Raw genomic sequence first — 22,213 nt, forward strand, 5'->3', positions numbered from 1 at the left:
ACATGTCCAAAGCTGACTTCTTGTTTCTCTCCCCTCCCCCAATCTCAGGAAATGTACCACTGTGCACCTGAACCCACAAACCAAAGTCTTTAACATCCTTCCAGCCCTCAACCCCCACATCAACCATCAAAAGGTCAGTTGGCCTCTATTTCATTTTTTAAATTACTTTTAAAGATTTATTTATTTGACAGGCAGAGTTGCAGACAGTAAGAGGATGGGGAGGAGTGGAGAGGGGGAGGGAGGCAGAAAAAGAGACAAGAGATCTTCCACCTGCTGGTTCACTGCCCACAATGGGCACAACATCCAGGGCTGGGCGCCATCTAGAGGGCAGTGCCCACAGCGCCTCTGCCTTCGGGCACGCACGTTGCTGAACACCGAGTTGGAGGAGCCGCTTCCCCTCTCTGCCAGGTGCAGCTCCCGCTGCGTCAGGTGCAACTCATCCAGATGGATTCTGGGAAAATAAGCCTCTCTTCCGACGCAGTGGTACTTCACAGACGGTCAACGCGCGCACGCCTGCCTCGAGGGAGGAAGAAGCCGGTCCCGGAGCGGAAAGCGGCGGTGTCAATTCGAACAGCTGGTTTCTAAAAACCGAACAGCAGAGGTCTCAGTTTCCCCCGTTGCAGGTTCGTAAATATTTGCCTTTTGGTTTTTGTGCTTTCTGCTGCTGCAGCCGCTCTGATCCTTCCTGGGCAGGGCCTCAGGTGCGCGGAGCTCGCTCGTGGGCTCAGCGGGCCGGCACCGCGGCGTCTCCAGCTGCGAGCTGCGAAGAAGGCGAAGCCTCTCGGGGTCGCCACCGGCCGCCTGCAGCGGGGCCTCCTTCCTCCGTACGTGCAGACACTGAGAAACTGATCTTGAGGCGCTGCCCTGACCGAGAGCCCTCTAAGCCCGGTTGCCCTGAGCAGGTGCTTGGAATGGGCACATTTGGCGCTGAGGCGGACGGGGACGCCACCTGCTGGCCAATGCGCTTAAGCGACGGGTAAAGGGTAAAAAGTTGCTTTGCAATTCAGGCGGCGCTGCTCTGCGGCAAGTCCCGGGGAAGCGGGCCGGAGTGGGGATGCTGCCGGATAGTCTAGAATTCTAGATTAGGGATGCTTAACCTGGGGTCGGTGTGTTGATTTCAAGAAATCTGGGAACCTGCTAAAATGTTATGGACAGGATCGTAGTTTCCTGACAAAGGAATAAACAATTTGCCTGAGACTGACTTGTATTTTATGGTCGGGGTACCATGTGCCACACAATGTGCAACCCATTGGTGGTAGATGGTGACCAAGAAGGCATGTCAGTTCTCGTGGATTTTACAGTCTGTGGCAGGCTGAAAAATGTCCCCCTCTCCCAAAGTTGTCCACATCCTAAGCCTCAGAGTCTGTGGATGTCCCCTCGTAGGGCAAAAGGACTTTTGCAGGTATAATCAGATTCAAGGTCTCACCACAGGAAAGTGATCCTGGTGGGCCTGTTTCCGAGGGTCCTTATAAGGACAAAAAGGAGTCTGATGGAAGGTTATGTGACAACAGGAGCAGGAGACCAGAGAGACAGTCATCTGAAGATGCTACACAGCTGACTTTGAAGAGGGGAGAGAGTCGTGAGCCATGAGTCAAAGCAGGGAGGCAGCCTCTGGAAGCTGGGAAAGGGCCAGGAAACAGGTCCTGCACTGGACCCTCCAGAAAGAACTGGGCACCTCGACCTGATCCCAGGGAAGCTGACTGCAGACATCTGCCCTCCAGAATTAAAGAGAAAACATTGTTCTGTACCACAAAGTGCACAGCGATTTGTTACGGTGGTTTAAGGAAATGAATACGAGATTATGTCTTAGCAGGCACCAGACACTAAGCGTGGTAGGAGACCCGTCATCACTACCCTTCAAAGGGCCGAGCTGCTCTCTAACTGTGGCCCTTCTCCTCCCCAAGAGACACTTCCAAGGACAGAAGGTGCAGGCTGAGGACGTGGATGGAATGAGCTGCCGTGTGCCAGAGATAAGTCTCTCTGTATCCTAAGAAACTGAGAGCAAGAAGGTGATGTGATCAGATGGGTCCTGTGGAAACATTTGTCTGGTTTCTGGGTGATGAATGGATTAGAAGAGAACTTGGTGCTGCATGAAAGTTAGTGACCAGGAAGTTAGTGAAATGACTAATTTTTTAAAAGAAAGAAAAATATGAATTTTTATGTATATATAATTTTAAAAAATAACAAGTGCTGGGAATGAGAGTGTAATTGAACTTTTGTGTGTTGCTGTTAGGCATGCAGAATGGTGCAGTCAGTAAATAATCACATGACCCACTCCTGTGATAATCCCAAAAGAATGAAGAAATACAAACAGAAACTTGCATGCCAACATTCATAGCAACAGGGTTCCCAGTAGCCACAAGGTGGAAACAACTCAGATGCCCATCAATTAAATGGATAAAGAAAACACGGTGTGTGCATGCAATGGAGTATTATTCAGCCATAAAACAGAACTAAGTACTGATGCATGCTACAACAGAGATGAATCTTGAAAAACAAAAGCTAAATACAAAAGGCCATCTACTGTACAATTCCATTTATCAGAAATATCTGGAACAAACCTATAGAGACAGAGTAGTAGTTCTCAGAGCTGGGCAGAGGGGAAACAGGGAGTATCTGCTTAATGCATACAGGGTTTCCTTGTAGGGTGATGAAAGTGTTCTGGAACTGGGTGGTAGTGATGGTTGCACTACATTATGAGTGTATTAAATGTCACTAAAAGTAAACTTTATGGTATATGTATTTTTGCTACAATAAAAATGTAGGGTCAGACTTCTGGCATAGTGGTTAATATGCTGCTTGGGATGCCCGTGTTTCATATCGGATGAAGTACCTGGTTTGACTCTTGGCTCTGCTTCCAATTCCAGTTTCCTGGTAATGTAAACCCTAGGAGGCAGCAGGTCATGACTCAAGTACTGGGTCCCTGCCTGCCACCTACCTGGGAGACCCAGACTGCATTCTGTGCTCCTGGCTTCAACCTGGCCCAATCCTGGCACTTGTGTGTATTTGGGCAGTGAGCCAACACATGGAATAGGTCTGTCTGTCTCTGTCTACCTTTCAAATAGATAAATGGTTTTTAATCAGCAGGATGCAGGATCTTTATAAAAATGTAAAAAACAGCTGGTCCTCCTCACCCCTGGGAACCTAGTTCCCTCATGTGTGCAAGCAGGAAGCTGATCTTGTGCCCATGCAGTCCTCAAGACGCTATACTTTGCACTTTCCCTACTTACAGGAATACACCCAAAAAGGCAGCAATAATTAAGCCACAAAATTATACAGTGGCTCTCTTTCAGTCTCTTTGACCCTTTCTGACTGCATCAAGTTGAATGTTTTTCTTTGCAAAGCAGCTTCACTGGATACTGGTTACGTGCCCGAGTGTGGTGTGAGAGAACACTCATACATACCACTTAGATGAAGTGGGTTTATTACCTGCAGATGGGCACAAAGGACAGCAGCTATGTCAGTCCTCCAAGGCTTGGGAAAGCTGCCAAGGGTGGATAAAGTCTCGTCTGTCTGTGCACCCCTTGCATAGCATCCAGAGTTTCCCTGAAAGCAGCCCTACCCGGGATTTAGACCCTGGGGACCATGACACTCCAGGCTCAGCGTTGAGAGGCACCCTTCCAGTCCTCGTTGGGAGGGACTAGAACAGAGCCCAGCTACTCTTGCCATGTCTTGTTTTTATCTCAGGATGTGGCATTCCTAGAACACTCTACAGTCAGTCTTGAGAACTACAAATGAGAAAGGATGGGAGGGCTGGTCCAAGGTTACCCACACAAATGTCTGCAGTTAATAGATACCCAAAACTCAGTCCAGTACTGTTCCTCTCCTCTCCCCCCTCCTCTTTCTTCCTCCCTCCCCCTTCCTCTCTCTCTTCCTCTTTCTCCCTCTCTCTTCTTCTTTCTCCCTCTCTCTTCTTCTTTCTCCCTCTCTCTTCTTCTTTCTCCCTCTCTCTTTTCTTTTTTCTTTTTAAAAAGATACCAGACCTCAGACTCAAAGTTAAGCCCACAACCTGATAAATCAAATTTAATCATTCTGTTTTGTTTTCATTGTACTTATTTTTACTGGAAATGTCTTGAGAGCAAGTGGCATTGTTATTTCAACAGTACAGATGACATGAAATTTTCCTTTTAAAATAGTCATAAATGTTGTTGAATAAAAAAGTGAAGAAATGATTTTAAAATTTACTTAAATAGTAGAGGACTACAGAAATAGCAGAAGTTTGAGATGCTAATTGCTGACGTTTGGGGAAAAGCACAGGAATCCATTACCAGTCTGCCTTCTTAGGAATTGGAAGCAGGAGCTGTGGTCACCAAACCTTGAGAAATTACAGATTGTGGGCAACAGTTTGGCTGACACTGATTGTAGCAGCCCCATCGACCCCAGCTCTGTCGCTGTGTCACTGTGATGGGAACGGACAGTGAGGTCTGTGGTTTGGAAATTAACACTCAGGAGATGGGAGAAATGGCTTCTGGTCCCAAACCTTTGGTGCTGACCTCAAGAAGAATTGTAGACGCTGCTGTGAGCATCTATAGGGGAAGGAACAGATAGAAAAGAGAACACCCAGTCAGTCCCACAGTCTCCCAAATCCTGCCTCCTCCTCCAGGGTCAGAGATTCTTCTAGAAATAGACCTTCATGAGTTGTGCTCACAGTGCCAGTCCCAGCTGTCCTGCCAAGGACACACAGGACTCGTCAGTTCCCAGGAGAAGTGCACGGGCTGGAGGAGCTCTGTGGGCACCTGCCCAAATGCTCAGACTCCCCGTCATCCAGCCCACACCAGGAAGCCCTCCAAGCAGTGACTGGTGACAAGCCTGTGTCTGCAAGAGGCTGCTCATGATAAAGAGTAACAAAAGCAACTCATGGTGCCTTAGCTCTTAGAAAATTCTCCCTGGATAAGGAATTGGAGGCAGGGGAGGCGGGGCACTATAGTGCAGCTGGTTAAGCCATGGCTTGCAATGCTGGCAGCCCCTATTCAGGGTGCTGATTCAAATCCCAGCTGCTCTGTTTCCGATCCAGCTCCCTGCTAATGTGCCTGAGAAGGCAGCGGAAGATGGCCTAAGTGTTTGTGCCCCTGCCACCCATTGTGGGAGACCGAGATGGAGTTCCTGGCTCCTGGCTCAGACCCAGCTGCTGTGGGCTTTTGGAGAATAAGCCAGTAGACGGAGGATCTTGCTCTTTCTTTCCTCTGTCAGTCTGCCTTTCAAATAAAAATCTTCATTAAAAAAAAAAAGAAGAAATAAACTTGGGAGTTCCTAATGTCCTTCAAACAAATGCCTCAAAAGCCCTCAAATGCTAATGCAGACACCTGGATTAAGCAGCAAACCAAGGCTACCTGGGATGGTAGAGGGAGGAGGGACACAGAGGAGCTATGAGAAATGTAAGAACATCACTAGGGCAAATTAGTGGGAAAGTTCATTGTTTATTTTTTTTCTTATTGATACGATTTCTGGGGAGTACTACTGCAGCTCACATTAGTTTTATTCTTCTGATTGAATGTTTAGAATTGTTATTTTAATAAAGTTCTTGCTGACAAATAAAATTAGAAGAGAAGCCAAATTTTTGCCCATACAGGATATTTGTGGGGACCCAGCCAGCCCTCAGCACAGGGAAACAAGTGCTCTCCCCTGCAGACCCCAAGTCTGAGGAAGCTGGCTTTGGCAACATCGGCACCTTAAGTGGTCCTCCAACCAGCAGTACGAAGGGTAGTGATGCCAGGAAAGAAAAGGACCCAGTAGAGAAATGGCACCACCTTTTGAAAGAACCAAGTGTGTCATTGGGAACCCCTTGCCATCTTTACTCTGCGACCGCTGCTGAGACCTTGGCTTCGCATGTGCCCTGCATGACCTGTGGGACCCTGGCTCTGATGGCAGGAGGTCCAGCAGAGAGGCCACTGGAACAGAGAACCTTGTTCAAAGGTTCTTCACAGTCCCCGACACTCTCGTCACCATTTCTCACCCCACGTTCTTCCTATAACGTCAGGCAACTGGGAGAAACAGCATCCCAGGGCTTGTACAAGAAATTTGAGCAATAAGAGGAAAATTGCTCTAGTCCTCTGGATTTATATAACCCTCCTAACTGCCTCCCAGCCTGTGGTTGCTAGCCACTAATTATTAGGTGTTTTGTCTCTGTCGGCATTTTCATAAACTGTTTCATTCTTTGAGACGTGATAAGCATCTAATCAAAGCTGACTTTGAGGACTGTGTATGTTCCACCAAGGCAGCAGGAGGTTTCAGGAAGGGGGAGCTTGATGGGATTGTGAGTCTGTGTGTGGGCAGAGGGTGTTCTTTATATTTTTGTTCGAAAGACAGAGACAGATCTTTCATCTGCTGGTTCACTTTCCAAGTGCTCACAGCATCTCTCTGCCTCTCTGGCTGTAAATAAAACTCTGCTACCAACTCGCAGACTTATCCTGAACAAGTCCCTGCAGCAGCCATCCTGTTTTCTCATGGGTGAACTGTGAATGATGCTTGCCTTGTCCGTTCAGAGCTGTTAGGAGCACCAAAGTAACGGACATCTAAGTATTCACAAACGTATAGCTGAAGCGTGTTGAGCTACCCAGGATCAGATTCTAAAGCACTCCACAAGTGCTGAATCTTACTAAGTTATTTGACTTTAGGGCTATTTTCCAATGATGCTGGCACTTTCTTATCACTTCCACATAAGTGTGCTGCAACCACCACATAGTTTCTAGTGTCAGACTGGGATTGAACTAGTGTTAAAAGTCAGTAATACCTGAAATCATGCACCTGAAATGCACTTGCATGGAACTACTCAGATTGCAAGGAGAGAAAATAACATTTCATCAGTGGGCCATGTATTTCCAATTATCTCAGGCACTGTTAAAAAAAAAACTGGGTCAGTGTGTCCTGATAAAGAGGAGGCAGGGTGAGAGTGGCAATCGCCTGCTTGTTAGCATGCTCCATGCTCACGATGGAGTACCTACGTTGGTTTCCCAGCTCTGGTTCCTGGCCCCAGCTTCCTGCTTAGGTGAACCTTGGGAGGCAGCAGGTGATGGCTTATGGAGCTGGGTTCCTGCCATCCATGGGGGAGACCTGGATTGAGCTCCCAGCCCCCAATTTCAGCCTCCACCAGCTCCAGCCTTGCAGGCATTTGGGAGTGAATCAGCAGATAGGAGCTCTGCCTCTGTCTGTACATATTGTTTTTAAAAAAAGTTGTAATCATTTTATCTATGATCTCTAATTCAGAGATAATTGGCCAAAAGACAGAAAAGTTGGGAAAGGTTATTTATCTTTTTCATATTCTGTGCCTTTAAAATATCCGTGAGTACCTATTAAATATTTATCCACCCAAGAAGCCTGCTGAGGTGGCCATAATTAATGTTTTAAATAATAAATATCTACACACCTCTTCTTTGTTAAATTACATCTGTGAGAGGACCACAAATGACTGCATGCTTGCACAGTCTTCCACATGAAGACATGGAGTGCAGTGAGGCACACTGCTTGGACCAGCAAGATGGATCCTAAACAAGCCAATATTTTGATCAGCTTCCCCAGATATTTGTAGAAATACTCAGACATGTTTATGTTGGGAGGAGTATTTGGCTTGCACAGTGCCAGCTACCCTTTTTTTCTGGTTTCAAGGAAATTTTATTCCAATATTGGAGTATGGGCCACATAAATAATCCAGCAGGGCTGGGTGTTCCGTGCAGTGGTTTAGATGAAACTTGGGATGTTTGAGTCCCATATTGGAGTGCGCGAGTTCAAGTACTGGCTCTGCTTCTGATCCCAGCTTCCTGGTGACGAGCACCTTAGGAGGCAGCAGGTGATGGCTCAAGTAGTTGGGTCCCTGCCACCCACAGTGAAAACCTGGATTGAGTTCCAACTCCTGACTTCAGCTTGGCCCAGTCCAGGCTGCGGCAAGCATTTTGAGAGTGAACTAGAGGATGGAAGATGGATCCCTCTCTTTTTGTGCCTTTCAAAGAAAATGAAAATAAACTAATTTTTTAAAAAGTACATAATCCAGGGGCTGGTGCTGTGGTGTAGCAGGTAAAGCTGCTCCCTGCAGTGCTGGCATCCCATATAGGCACGGGTTCAAGTCCCAGCTGCTCCACTTCCAATCCTCCTCCCTGCTAATGTGCCTGGGAAAGCAGTGGAACATAGTCTAAGTCCTTGAGCCCCTACACCTACATGGGAGACCTGTTCGAAGCTCCTGGCTCCTGGTTTCAGGCTGGCCCAGCCCCGACCATTGCAGCCATTTGGGGAGTGAACCAGCAGATAGAAGATCTCTCTCTCTCTGTCTCTCCCTGTCTCTCTAACCCTGCCTTTCAAATTAAAAAAGAAAAAAGTCATTTAAAAAAAGGTAAATAATCCAGCTAAAATTTAGTATTGAGGAAATGCTACACTGCTTTTAAAAACATATATATATTAGATCAATAGATAATGAACACGAGTTTTCTTTCAGTTTTTTGAGAGCCCTCCATGTTTTTCAGTCGCTGTTCTTCCTTACATGTCCATCAACAGTGTCAAGGGTTCCCTTTTCTCACATCCTCACCGACACTTGTCATCTTTTGTCTTTGATAATGGCCAGTTTTACTGGAATGAGGTGATAATTCATTTTGGTTTTGATTTGCACTTCCCTGGTGATTAATGATGTTTTTTGGTAGAGTCTTTGGGATTTTCTGTATAAGATCATGTCTTCTGCAAGCAGTGACAGTGTTGTCTTCCTCTCCAATTTGGATGCCTTTTATTTCTTTCTCTTGTTTAATTGCTCTAGCTAGAACTTTAATTACTGTGTTGAAAAAACTAGTAAAAACAGGCATCCTTGTCTTGTTCCAGGTCTTAAAGAGAAACCTTCATCTTTTTCCCATTCAATATGTTAGCTATTGACTTATTATATGAGGCCTTTATTATGTTGAGGTGTGTTCCTTCTCTATATGATTTGCTCACAGTTTCTATCGTGAAGTGATGTTGAATTTTATCATGGCCTTTTCTGCATGTGTTGGGGTGACCAGGTGCTTTTTGTCCTTCATTCTGTTCATGTGGTGCATCACATTTACTGATTTGTATATGTTGAACCATTCTTGCATCCCTGAGATGAATCCCACTTGATCATGGGGAATGATCTTTTTAATGTGCATTCAGTTTGCTAATGTTTTGTTCAGGATTTTTGCATAAGTTTTTCGTAAGTTTTTGCATAAGTTTTACAGTACTCCCCAAAGTCAAATTTGACCCAAATTTTTGTTGTGCAGTATGGACTGTCTCTACGAACCCCACACTTAGCTCAGACCCCTGGTCCTATGTCCACAAATACCATTGCTCTAGATCCCATCTGGAGCCCACAGCCCTCCTAGGCCAGTAGAGCCCAGGGGTAGGACCAAAACTTACCCTGCTATGGTCTGTCTGCTGAAGAGGTGGGTTCCCTGCCTGATGTGCATCTGTCAGCCACTGGTGGTGTTGGCTGGGGTAGAAGACTGCTCAACCGGGACACGGAACTCTGGTGGCACTGAAGCAGATTTAAAGGTTCTATCTATAGGCATTGGCCTGGGGACAGGGACTGTTCAGATCTACTCGATGCTAGGTTTAAGCAACCTGACACCGAATGCCAAAATAGTCCTGTGGTTCCTTGCTGTCTGCCCAAGGGTATAGGAGGAATGATAAAGGCGGCACCTCAACAAGACAGGGAGGCCTTAAGTGGGTCACACCTGAGTCTCACAGTCACAGGCCCTGTGCAATCTTGGGGGTGCATGCCTGGCCTACAAGAGGTCTGTCTCAGCAGTGTGCAGGTCTCTGCCTGATACTGGAGCAAGTCCAGAGACTCCATCCACAGGCACTTGTCTTGGAATGCAAACTGTTAGGGTCTGCCTAACGTTGGCCTTTAGTAGCCCAGCACTGTGTGCTGAGACAGTCCTGTGGTCCTTTGCTGTCTGCCGAAGCTGGGAATACAGTGATAAAAGCAGCCCTCTGCCCACGCAGGCTAGCTCCAGGGTGGGCATATGTGAGTCTCACAGTCACAGTTGCCTGCAAAGTCCTAGGAGTGTCGATCAAGGCCACCAGGGGCCAGCAGTGACACACACCAAAATGAATCTGAACCCACAGAGCACAGGTCTCTACCTGATGCCTGGCAAATCCAGAGGATTAGTCTGTGTGTACTGGCCTGGCTCTGACCAGTCCCAAGCTCCCTCTCCTGGCCTCAGTGCTGGAGTTTTGCTTTCTGCTAGCCATCTGGGGAGAAGAAGAGGCTGCCTCGCCATAGAAGCTCCAGAGAGTCACTCAACAGATACGGAGCTTGGTGCCAGAAACACCAGTTTCCTTAATCTGGGGCTGAAAGGAGATGATTCAGTCATCCTTTCATTTACTCATTCATTGCTGACAAATATCTTTTGACTGCCTACCTTTTATAAGGCACTGTATCGAGCACTGAGGGGACAGCAGACTACCCACATGACAAAGGCACATGTTGATAACATTATAATATTTTCTTTTTCTTTTTTTTTACATTTTTAAAGAATTAATTTACTTTTATTTGAAAGGCAGCATGACAGAGATGGCGGGAGAAAGACACAGGGAGAGCTCCTCCATCCACTGGTTTGTTTCCCACAAGACCTCAACAGCCTGGTCTAGGCCAAGGGCAAAGCCAGGAGCCAGGAGTTCTATCCGGATCTCCCACATATGTGTCAGGGCCATCTGCTGCTGCTTTCCCAGGTGCATTAGCCCAAAGGTGGATAGAAAGTAGAACAGCCAAGACCCAAACATGAACTCCAATATTGGATGCTGGTGTCACAAACAGCATCCACTGCACCACAATGCCAGCCCCAATATTACAGTACTTAAAATATAGGCCTTAAGTACTTTGTGTACATTAACTCATTTATACTTTCCAATAACCCTTGGAGGAAAATACTGTTAATATTCCCATACAGTGATGGTCCTGACCAGTCTAATGTCACAATCTGTACACCCATGTTTATTACAGCTCAATTCACAATAGCTAAGTAATGGAATCAACACAAATGTCCATCAACTGAAGACTAGACAAAGAAATTATAGGATATGTACACCATGGAATACTACACAGTGGTCAAAAAAATGAAATCCAATCATTTACAACAAAATGGATGAAACTGGGAAACATCATACTTAGTGAAATAAGCCAGTCCCCAAGAGAAAAATACCATATGTTCTCCCTGATCTGTGAATACTAATAGAGCATCTAAAAGGTAATCTCTAGAAGTAAAATTGACACTTTGAGATGCGATGACTTTGAACAGCCCTTGTCTCAACTGTTGAGGAACAGTGTTTCTTTTCATACTGTTTGTTGAACTCTTAGTATAGAGTTAATCATGTGTATAAAGTTAATTGAGGGCCGGCGCCGTGGCTCACTAGGCTAATCCTCCGCCTTGCGGTGCTGGCACACCGGGTTCTAGTCCCGGTCGGGGCGCCGGATTCTGTCCCGGTTGCCCCTCTTCCAGGTCAGCTCTCTGCTGTGGCCAGGGAGTGCAGTGGAGGATGGCCCAAGTCCTTGGGCCCTGCACCCCATGGGAGACCAGGAGAAGCACCTGGCTCCTGCCATCAGATCAGCGCGGTGTGCCGGCCGCAGCGCGCCAACCGCGGCGGCCATTGGAGGGTGAACCAACGGCAAAGGAAGACCTTTCTCTCTGTCTCTCTCTCTCACTGTCCACTCTGCCTGTCAAAAAATAAAAAAAAAAAATAAAAAAAGTTAATTGAGAATAAATCTTAGTTAAAAATAAAGACTGTAATAGGAGAGGGAGGAGGAAGAGGGGTGTGGTTGGGAGGGTGGGAAGAATCACTCTGTTCCTAAAGTTTTACTTATGAAATGCATGAAGTTTCTATTCCTTAAATAACAGTTTTCTATGGGAAAAAAAATTGATAGGGCATAGTTACAGGCATCTTCTTTTTTTTTTTTTTTTAATTTGAAAGGCAGAGTTACAAAGAGAAAGAGAGATCTTCTATCCATGGATTCATTCTCCAAAAGGCCGCAACAGCTAAAGTTCAGTGAGACCAAAACCAGGAGCCAGGAGTTTGTTCTGTGTCTTCTATGTAGGTGCAGGAGCCCAGGGACTTTTGACATCCTCCGCTGCTTTCCTAGTCACATTAGCAGGAAGCCGGATTGGAAGTGGAGCAGCCAGGTCTTGAAAGGTGGCCCATATGGGATGTCGGCATCACAGGCAGAGGCTCAACCTGATATGCCACAATGCCGGCCCCAAGAGGCATACTCTTTAAAAAGGGAGGACCACGAAAGATGTTCCAAGGTGAGATCTGAGCTTCCTGCTGAGGAATGTGGAGTTACTCAGCTTCTGGAATACCCACTACCCCTGCTTTGATCCAAACAGAGGACGACAAAGAAATTTTTGTGAAGTAGAAACCATTCCTTCTCCTTCAAAAGGGAATGACAGTTGAAAGTGTTTAGTGCAGTGCTTGGCACCCAGTTGGCACTCAGCAAACGTCCCTTCTTCTTGAAGACTTCTGTCCTTGACACAGCTAGACCAAAATTGTCCTCCTGCCTGAACACTCAATGGTTTGTACATCGTGAACACAGTGCCTTATGCTTTAAAGGGGCATTGATGTTTAATGCAGTGAAATGAGCATTGAGAGTACGTTTTGTAGCTCAGAAAACATTGTTGAATCAAGCTGATGAGCCCCAGGGGTAAAAATTTGCTAACTCATGTTTATTCCATTTGCGAATTAGGCACTAAATTCTTTTTCTTCATCTCAAAGACCAAGGTTGAGGGCAAAGAGGGGTTGGGTAGTCAGGCCAGGGTTGGCGGTCTTGTGGACGATGCCCTCCAAGACTGTCAGTCTCCATTTCAGATGGTCCCGTCATCCATCCATCACCAGTATTAAAGGCCTCATCTTTAACCAGGCTCTGAGCCATCTGCCTGACCCTGAAAAACTACTGAGTTTCCCTGCCAACTACATATCCATATGCATATGTTTATGGATATAAGTCACCTTCAGAGTCACTTTTTGCAGTAGAAGTTTCTGTAACTGCCCATCTGCTTTGTCCTTCAAAGAACATGGACTTTGTGGGTAGCCTGAGCTCTAAGTCTCTGCTCTGTTTAGCCAGCTATGTGACCTTGGGGAAAACTTCTAAAACCTCTGATCCTAATTCATATCATTTGTAATAATAATATCTGCCAACTTCATCCATTGAACCAACAAATATTTGAGTGTCCATTGTGTGTCACGCTTTATGAAAACCTGGAGATTTCACAGCAAATAACAGACAGGATCCCTATCTCTGTGAATCTTAGAGTTTCACAAAGGCAGTTATAATCATGACTAAATATTTGATTGTTATTAATGGTGATAAATGACTTGAAGGAGATAGAGAAGGCGATATAAGAGGTCTTCAAAAATTCATGGGAAATGCATATTATGTAAAAGACTATGCTGGGCCGGCACCGAGGCGCAGTAGGTTAATCCTCCACCTGCGGCTCCAGCATCCCATATGGGTGCCAGTTCTAATCCCAGCTGCTCCTCTTCTAATCCAGCTCTCTGCTGTGAACTGGGAAAGCAGTAGAATATGGCCCAAGTCCTTTGGCCCCTGCACCCACATGGGAGACCAGGAGGCGGCTCCTGGCTCCTGGCTTCGGATCGGCGCAACTCTGGCCATTGTGGCCATTTGGGGAGTGAACGAAAGGAAGGAAGACCTTTCTCTCTGTTTCTCCCTCTCACTGTCTGTAAATCTGCCTCTAAAATAAATAAATAAAATCTTTAAAAAAGAAAAAGACTATGCATAGATTTCAAAATATTTTATGCACCAAAATAAACATCTTGTTTACTTCCGCTTTGCCATGAACTTCTTGAAGCACCCCTGTAGAGCAAGCTCCTTCAGTGACATTGAGGAAACATCTAAAGAAGCAGAATTAGCAAATCATGGGAAGAGCTGTTAATGGCATCAGACAGAGGGAACCCACAGAGGTCTGGAAATAGGAAACGGATTGCTGTGTTTTAAGGCCAGAAAATGGCAGGGTGTCCAAAAGAGAGGCATATAAGATGAGGTTGGAGAGGGAAATAGAGGCTAGAGCACATGGGCCTTATGGGCTGTATTTAGATTTTGTTCTAATCAGGGTGAAAAGTCAATAAAAATGATTAAGAATCATACAGGATTCATGAATTTTAAAAAAAGATGTTTGTCACCCTCTAAGGAAAGGATTATAAGATACAAGGATAGGGGCCGGCGCTGTGGCGCAGCGCGTTAATGCCCTGGCTTGAAGCGCCGGCATCCCATATGGGCACTGGTTCTAGTCCTGGCTACTCTTCTTCTGATCCAGCTCTCTGCTGTGGCCTGGGAAAGACCTTGGGCTCCTGTGCGGGAGACCCAGAGTAAACTCCCGGCTCTTGGCTTTGGATTGACTCAGCTCTGGCTTTTGCAGCCATCTGGGGAGTGAACCAGAGGACAGACCTCTCCCTCCCTCCCTCCCTCTCTCTCTCTCTCTCTCTGCGCCTCTCCTTCTCTCTTTGTGTAACTCTGACTTTCAAATAAATAAATATTTAAAAACAATTCTCTGTGAATGTTACTGAGTTGTTCTTGAAAGTCTAAGCCTGTTCTGTTCAGTACGGTAACCACTAGCCACACATGACTGCTGAACATTTGAAATATGGCTTGTGCAACTGAAGACTTAAATTTCTCATCTTGTTTAATTTTAATTCATATGTAAAAGCTTATACTTAATTCAGTTTGTAGAAGTATATTTGAAAAAATTTGGATACATAAATCTGCTCCAACTGTAATTTTTGAAAATATGAATATAGATTCAAGTATTTTTAAAATTTTTAAAGATTTATTTATTCACTCAAGAGGCAGAGTCACAGATGGAGAGAGGGAGAGACAGAGAGGTCTTCGATCTGTTGGTTCACTCCCCAAAAGGCTGCAATGGCTGGAGCTGTGCCAATCCAGAGCCAGGAGCCAGGAGTTTTTCTGGTCTCCCACTTGGGTTCATGGGTCCAAGAACTTGGGGATCTTCTACTGCTTTCTCAGGCCATCAGCAGGGAGCTGGATTGGAAGTGGAACAGCCAGGACTTGAACCAATGCCTATATGGGATACTGGTGGCACAGGCATATGCTTAACCTACTATGCCATGGTGCCAAACCCTACAATTTTTATTCATTCATTTTCATTTTATTTGAAAGGGAAGGAGAGAGGAAGGGAGGGAGGGATTGGTCTACAGTGCTCATGGATTTTCTTTGATTGGTCAGCAATGGGAGTCTGGTGTGTTCTTCCAAAAAGGCTTCTTGAGATGGCAAAGTGGGCCCTGGTCCATCTGGGTCTATGAGCAGATTAGTTATTATGTTGTTTCGTCAAGGCTTAGAGTTCCTGTGGAGCATTTCCAAATGGACTCTAACTTTAAGAATATAACTATAGAGGCAATAATTGAACCGTGAGTATTGGGATCTGAAGTCTAGCAGAGCTGACCTGACCCTTGTACCACTCTCTTAATTTAGTAGGTTAGTGTTTAGAGGAGTTGACTTGTAATCATTGAAGTGAACATAGAAAAATTGCAAGCCAAGGGAAGGAGACTGTAGTCTGATAAAGTCTACATCAAAGGCATTAGAGAGGGGCTTAATTTCATTTCCACTATTAGTAATAATTATTAGTAATAGTAATAATTAACAAAATTACTATTAGTGATCAATCATAATAGTGATAATATATATGAAGCCTTTCATTAACAATAATAATGATCTTGAGAACATGCTTTGAGTACTTTCTGTGTTAAAATAGTATTAAAGTAGTTTTTTATCTCTCTTGAGTGTGTATTTTTGTATTTTAGAAAAGACCTGATATGGGGTAGGTGCTGCAGTATAGCAGGTTAAGCCTCTGTCTGCAGCACTGGCATCCCACATGGACACCGGTTTTAATCCTGGCTGCTCCATTTCTAGTACAGTTCCCTGCTAACGAGCCTGGGAAAGCAGTACAGTACAAGATGGCCCAAGTCCTTGGGCCCCTGCACCCATGTGGGAGACCTGGAAGAAGCTCCTGGCTCCTGGCTTCAAATCAGCCCAGCTCCAGCTACTGGGGCTATTTGGGGAGTGAATCAGTGGATGGAAGACCTCTCTATCTCTCCTGCTCTCTCTGTCTGTAATTCTGACTTTCAAATAAATAAATTCTTTAAAAAAAAGACATGATACCATTTAATTTTTCCAAGATTTATTTATTTGAAAGGCAGAGGGACAGAGAGGAAGGGAGAGACACACACACAGAGGAAAAAAAAAAAAAGAGACCTTTCATCTGCTGGTTCACTGCCAAATGACAACAACCAAGACGGACCAGGCTGAAGCCAGGAATTCCATCCATCTCCCTGGATGGCAGGGACTCATGTACTTGGGCCATCTTCTGCTATCTCTCAGGTGCATTTGCAGGAAGGTGGAGCCAGGACTTAAACAGCCACTCCGATAGGAGATGCAGGTATCCCAAGTAGTAGCTTAACCTGCTGCACAACAGCACCCACCCCACCAGAAAGCCCTTTGAAAGAAGATACTTATTTTCCTTGTAAAAGGTAATTCAAAATCTCCACAGTTCCAGGAGCTGACCAGTGGGCTTCCATAACCAAGAATTAATTTCTGGGCCAGCATTGTGGCATAGCAAGTAAAGCTACCACCTGCAACGCCAGCATCCCATGTGGCCACTGGTTCATGTCCTGGCTGCTCTACCTCTGATCCAGCTCCCTGCTGATAGCCTGGGAAAAGCTGCGGAAGATGGCCCAAGTGTTTGGGCCCTTACAACCTATGTGAGAGACCTTTCTCACCCGTGTGAGAAAGTTCTTGGCTCCTGGGTTTGGTGTGCCACGGTGGTTCTGCCATCTGGGGAGTGAACCAGCAGGTGGACAATCTCTTTCTCAGTCTCCCCCTCTCTCTCTGTAATTCTGACTCTGAAAATAAATATTTTTTAAAGAATGATTCTTTTAAAAAAGTTAATTTCTTTATTTAAGATTTATTTATTTATTTGAAAAACAAAATTACAGAAAGAGGAGGAGAGATAGAGAGAATCTTGCATCTGCTGGTTCATTCCCCAAATGCCTATAATGGCCAGGAATGGCCTAGGCTGAGGCCAGGAGCCTGGAACTCCAACAAGGTTTCACATGAACCAGCACCCAAATGGGATGTGGGTGTTGCAGCAGGCAGCTTACCCTGCTGAGCCACGACACTGGCCCCAAGAACTAATTTCTTGTTTGATGCTGTATGGTTAAGCAACACTCAGGTACTTACTGTTCCAAAAAATGTCTCTAATTATTTTCATGTTCCTTTATTCTCTCCTGTTGTTGCTTTTGCTGTTTTCCCACTAAATGAACTATTCCTTTTAATAGCCTTACTCATCTTATTAGTGAAGACCTATAAACTAGAACAATGGGATTTTGGTTCCTCTTGGTGAAAAAAGAATAGATTGCATCATGCTTTATGCTCAGTAGCTCCTCTATCTGCTCTCCACCTCCGCTCCTCCACCAGCCTATGAGCTCCTGATGATGGAAGAGGGCAAGGATTGTCTTCCTAGATTTCCTGTTCCTATGTACTAGCACAGACCCGTAACATAATAATATTGTCCCTAACATTCATTAAATGAATGAATGCCAAGTCCCCCGTTGATTGCCTTCTAGAATATATCATTTCTTTCTCCTAACAAATTTATGAAATATGCATCATTATTACCCATAGCAATTTCTACATATGAGACAAATTTACATATTAAAGTATAGAAGCATGGAGTAACCTGCCTCAAAGTCACACAGCTAATTAAGAGGCAGAGGCAGAATTAGAAGTCAAATAATCAAATAATTCACTGAAAGTATTTTTCATACCATGTACCACTTGGTAAGCATATAGGCAATAAATGTCAGTAACTAGAAGTATTATTCAACATTGGACAGTTAATAAAGAAAGTTGACATTGTAATTCAAGTTTTATTTATGTATATAGCTCCAAAATTCCCAGACTTCCCATTCCACCACAGCTTAATTAACAGGATCTCTTAAAGAGACTGAACCATTTACATTTTTTTAAGTTTCTCATATATTAAAAATACTAAAAGATTTCCCAATTTATTTGAAGGGCAGCATAACACAGGGAGAGACACAGATCTTCCATCTAGTGGATCACTCCTCAAATGCCTGCAGTGGCCAGGGCTGGGCCAGGAGCAAGGAACTCCATCCAGGTGTCCCACATAGATGGCAGGAACCCAAGTACTTGAGCCATCAACTGCTGCTTCCCAGGTACATTAGCAGGAAGCTGGATTGGAAGCAAAGGTGGGACTCAATCGCAGGCACTCACATACGGGTTATGTGCATCCCAAGTGGAGGCTCAACTTCAGCAATCTAACACTGCCCTAGGGATATTTTGGTGTTTACTTTTAGTATATTAAAGCTCTCTCTCTTTTTTTAAAAGATTTCTTTATTTTACTTGAAAGTCACAGTTTCACAGAGAGAGGAGGAGAGGCAGAGCGAGAGCAAGTGAGAGAGAGAGAGAGAGAGAGAGGTTTACCATCCGCTGGCTCACTCCCCAAATGGCCACAGCAGCCAGAGCTGAGCTGATCTGAAGCCAGGAGCCAGGAGTCTCTTCAGGGTCTCCCACATGGGTGCAGGGGCCCAAGAACTTGGGCCATCTTCTACTGCCTTCCCAGGCCATAGCAGACAGCTGGATCAGAAGTGGAGCAGCTGGGACTTGAACCAGCGCCCATATGGGATGCCAGAACTGCAGGTGGCAGCTTTACCCGCTACGCCACAGTGCCAGCCTCAGTATATTAAAGCTTTCAACTTACAAAAATACAACTTTGTGCAAACCTTATTGAGGCTTAAATTCAAACAAGTTTGATGTCCTTCCTGAAAAAGTCTTTCTCAGTCTCTACAATAGGTCCTGTGAATTACAGAAAGCTATTTAATGCTCTGCTATCTTTACTGGTTACATGTCTTGGCTACCTTGAGGGTGGGGCTAAGCTTGTATTTAAAATCTTTATTCCCAGCATAATGCCCAGGATCTATTAAACAGTCAGTGAACATTTCTTGAATTTACAGACCTACAGTTCACTTTGGGTCTCAGGGCCCTTTTATACTCTTAAAAATCATTGAGGACTACAAAAAGCTTTGGTTTATTTGGGTTATACCATTCAATACTTATTGTATTAAAATTAGAACTGAAATTCTAAAAAAAGTGTTAATTCATTTAAGATAATATACTCATTATATAATAGCATAAATAATTTTATGAATACTCATATTTCTAAAATAAAATATACCTACCTCTCAAAAAATATATCATGAGAAGAGTATTATTGTTTTATGTCTGCAAATCTGTGCTATAACACAACACAGGGAACTCCAAAAGTTTCTGGTAAGTGGAACTAAAAGTCTATTTTGGTGCAAGTTTTTATTATTTTTTGAGATCCATGCATACAAGAGCCCATCAATACGTTTATGGAAAAATGCCTATTATGAAAAAATGAGGCATTAATCTCAAAATATTTACACTAAACTTTTCTATTAACAAACTTTTTGAAGTATACTATCTCCTCCTGCATTATTTTAGTGCACTCACGTGGTCCAAGAGTCTCTAGAAAACTCCACTGTACGTTTATGAAAGAATGCGAAAAGGCAAATAACAGTTTCATTATAAAAACTTTTGGGTTCACAATGGACCCCTTGAAAGGCGCACTTTGAGAATCACTGAAGCGAAAACTTTAATTTCGGATACAGTTTATTCTTCTGTATTTCTCTACACATTCTCTACGAAGAGTAGTCAGGGTTAAAGAGTAAAATGAAGGTGGTAAGAACAGACTCTATTTTCGTTTTTGCGAAGTTACCGCTCTGTTTTGCCGTAACCCAAGATGGCCACCAGCTCTAACATTTTAGTCCGTACAATGACGTCACACAGCGACAAAAGCGCCGTCTTTCTCCGAGGTTTCACTACATTTCCCAGGATGCTTTGCCAATAGCGACGCCATTGGTCGGAGCCTACGGAAGTGCACCTGACTAAGCGGAAATAGAAGGTCTCGGAGGCTAGGAAGGTGGACACCGGAGGAACCGTGAAGCTGTGAGTATGCCCGTGGGTTTGGAGATTGGCTGTGTGGACCGCAGCTAGGGGTTAATCTGTGAGGAAGCGCGGGTGGTAGTTCCCTAACCGTGGGTTCTTAAGTTCCCGCGTTTTCCTACTAGACTTGGGAAAGAGGAGAAACAGGATATTATTGTGGAGGCGATACCTCCGTATTACTGTCTGGCTGTTTTAAGTTTTCTTAGAAGGAGCAGTGTTGAAGTCGGGTTATTCCCGTGGCACAAGGGTCGTTCGCGTGGTTTTGCTGCGAGCGGAAGGGCGAGGTTGCTGACGATCTGACTCAGCTTCTACAGCAGTGGTTCGCAGTTGGCGGCCCATTAGAATCACCTGGGATATTAAAAAAAGCTACGGATGGGCTGGCCTGACGCCAGACCAGTTAATCCAGTAAATCAAAATGGGGCCGGATCTAGGCAGCAGTATTTCCCAAAAATATCTGAATTGTTGTCCACTAATGCCTGATTCTGACTTCGGGGTGGATGATTAGGGCCACCTGCACCAGAGCTCCCCTTCCACTCTAAGCTGCGTAGGCTTTGCCACACTCATTTTGATGTAAGTTGATGATCACAGTTTTGGCCCGGAGTCTGTTTGGAGCCACACCAGAAACTTACTTTGGGGCCCCTTTTGGTGGTGTTTCCAAGACTGACCATCGTTTCTTGTTTGTGATTTAGTTATTCATTATGGTTAAAGGTTTAGAGCTGCTTCATTTTTCTTGCCACTGCTTTAGCTTCAGCCTGTTTGTTGCTACTCTGACAAAACGTGAGCCAGTGGAACATGGAAGAGTCACGTTAAAATTGGTTTCATAAAAGGTTCAGGTGCCACATTTAAACAGGAAAGGAGTATCAATTAAAATGACTTTTGACATAATATGCAGGCTTATGAAACCCTTTATATATATGATGAATTTTTTTTAAAGATCTATTTATTTATTTGAAAGGCAGAGTTATAAGAGTCAGAGGCAGAGAGAGAGAAGAGGTCGATCTTCCATCTTGCTTGTTCACTCCCCAGTTGGCCACAACTGCCTGAGCTGGGCCAATCCGAAGCCAGGAGCTGCTTCTGGGAGTCCCACATGGGCATAGGGGCCCAAGTACTTAGGCAGTCTTCTGCTTTCCCAGGCCATTAGCAGGGAGCTGGATCAGAAGTGGAGCAACTGGGATTCAAACTGGTGTCCATATGGGTTGCTGGCACTTCAGGCAGCAGCTTTACCTGCTGCGCCGGCCCCCTAATGAATTTCAATGAAAGGAAATTATATGTTTTGGGCTTTAATGCAAAGGTTTGTTTAGGCATGAAAGGGGAGGTGTTTAAATGTGAGCAGCATTATATAGCAGATTTCTTTTTCTTTCCTAGGGCTTCAGCTTCACCTCCCTCACTGAATATAGCATGGGGGAGAAGTCAGAGAATGGTAAGATTCCAGCAGATCTGTTCAGTGGGTTGAAGCTTACAGATCCCCAGGAAGCAGAATGTGCCAGTGCTCCAGTTCCTGATCCCCAGAGCAAGCTGCTCAAGGGTGATGAGGCCCATCCCCAGGAGGATCAGACAGAAGAGGAGTGTTTCCATGACTGCCGTGCCTCATTTGAGGAGGGGGAACCGGGAATGGACAAGGTTGAGAACAAACCTAATGATGTGAATTCCTCAGAACTGGATGAAGAATACCTAGTAGAACTGGAAAAAAACATGCCAGAAGAAGAGAAACAGGTAAATATATTTTTGTGCACGGTTTACACATTTAACTGATAAAATTAAGTGTGGATGGTACTGTATTGTAGACCAATGCATCTGTGGGAAATAATAACTCTTCCTTTGTTTTCTTGTTGCTTTAATGCTCAAGGGTGTGAGATGAATCAGTAACACGATAGGGAATCATTGATTGTGTTTGCTTAGCAAAGAAAGTTATTTTTTTTTTAATATGAACTAGGAGTACTTTGTTCATATTGTACCTCAGGAATCTAACATTTTCTAACATATGCATATATGCACACTTGAGGTATACTTGTAATTTTATTTTGGTGAAAAAAAATCAAAATCCATGCATACAAGAGGTCTTAACAGATCTCATGAAAAATGCATATTATGGAGAAAAATTATGCATGGATTTCAAATTTCTTTTGTACCAAAATAAAAATTTTTTTAAATTTATTTGACAGAGTTAGACAGTGAGAGAGAGAAAGGTCTTCCTTCCATTGGTTCACCTTCCAA

The 22,213-nt window shown here is 44.6% G+C and overlaps 1 protein-coding gene across 4 annotated transcripts in view; it reads left to right on the forward strand.

The window, feature by feature from the left end:
• Positions 1–438: 438 nt before the first annotated feature.
• The window catches only part of TTC1 (tetratricopeptide repeat domain 1), a 106,146-nt gene continuing 84,371 nt past the window's right edge, over positions 439–22,213 (forward strand). For 3 of the 4 annotated variants that reach the window (XM_002710348.6, XM_089335023.1, XM_089335022.1), the window contains exons 1-2: positions 19,955–20,002; positions 21,365–21,712. In XM_002710348.6, coding sequence (XP_002710394.4) covers positions 21,398–21,712 — 315 coding nt within the window. In that variant the 5' untranslated portion in view covers positions 19,955–20,002; positions 21,365–21,397. Of the gene's footprint in view, positions 624–19,954; positions 20,003–21,364; positions 21,713–22,213 lie in introns of those variants that run through there. The other variant, XM_089335020.1, reaches the window with a different exon arrangement.

This window comes from Oryctolagus cuniculus, chromosome 6, assembly GCF_051225735.1.
Source record: "Oryctolagus cuniculus isolate XC-2025 breed Fujian yellow rabbit chromosome 6, ASM5122573v1, whole genome shotgun sequence".
In the NCBI taxonomy this organism is placed as follows: domain Eukaryota; kingdom Metazoa; phylum Chordata; class Mammalia; order Lagomorpha; family Leporidae; genus Oryctolagus; species Oryctolagus cuniculus.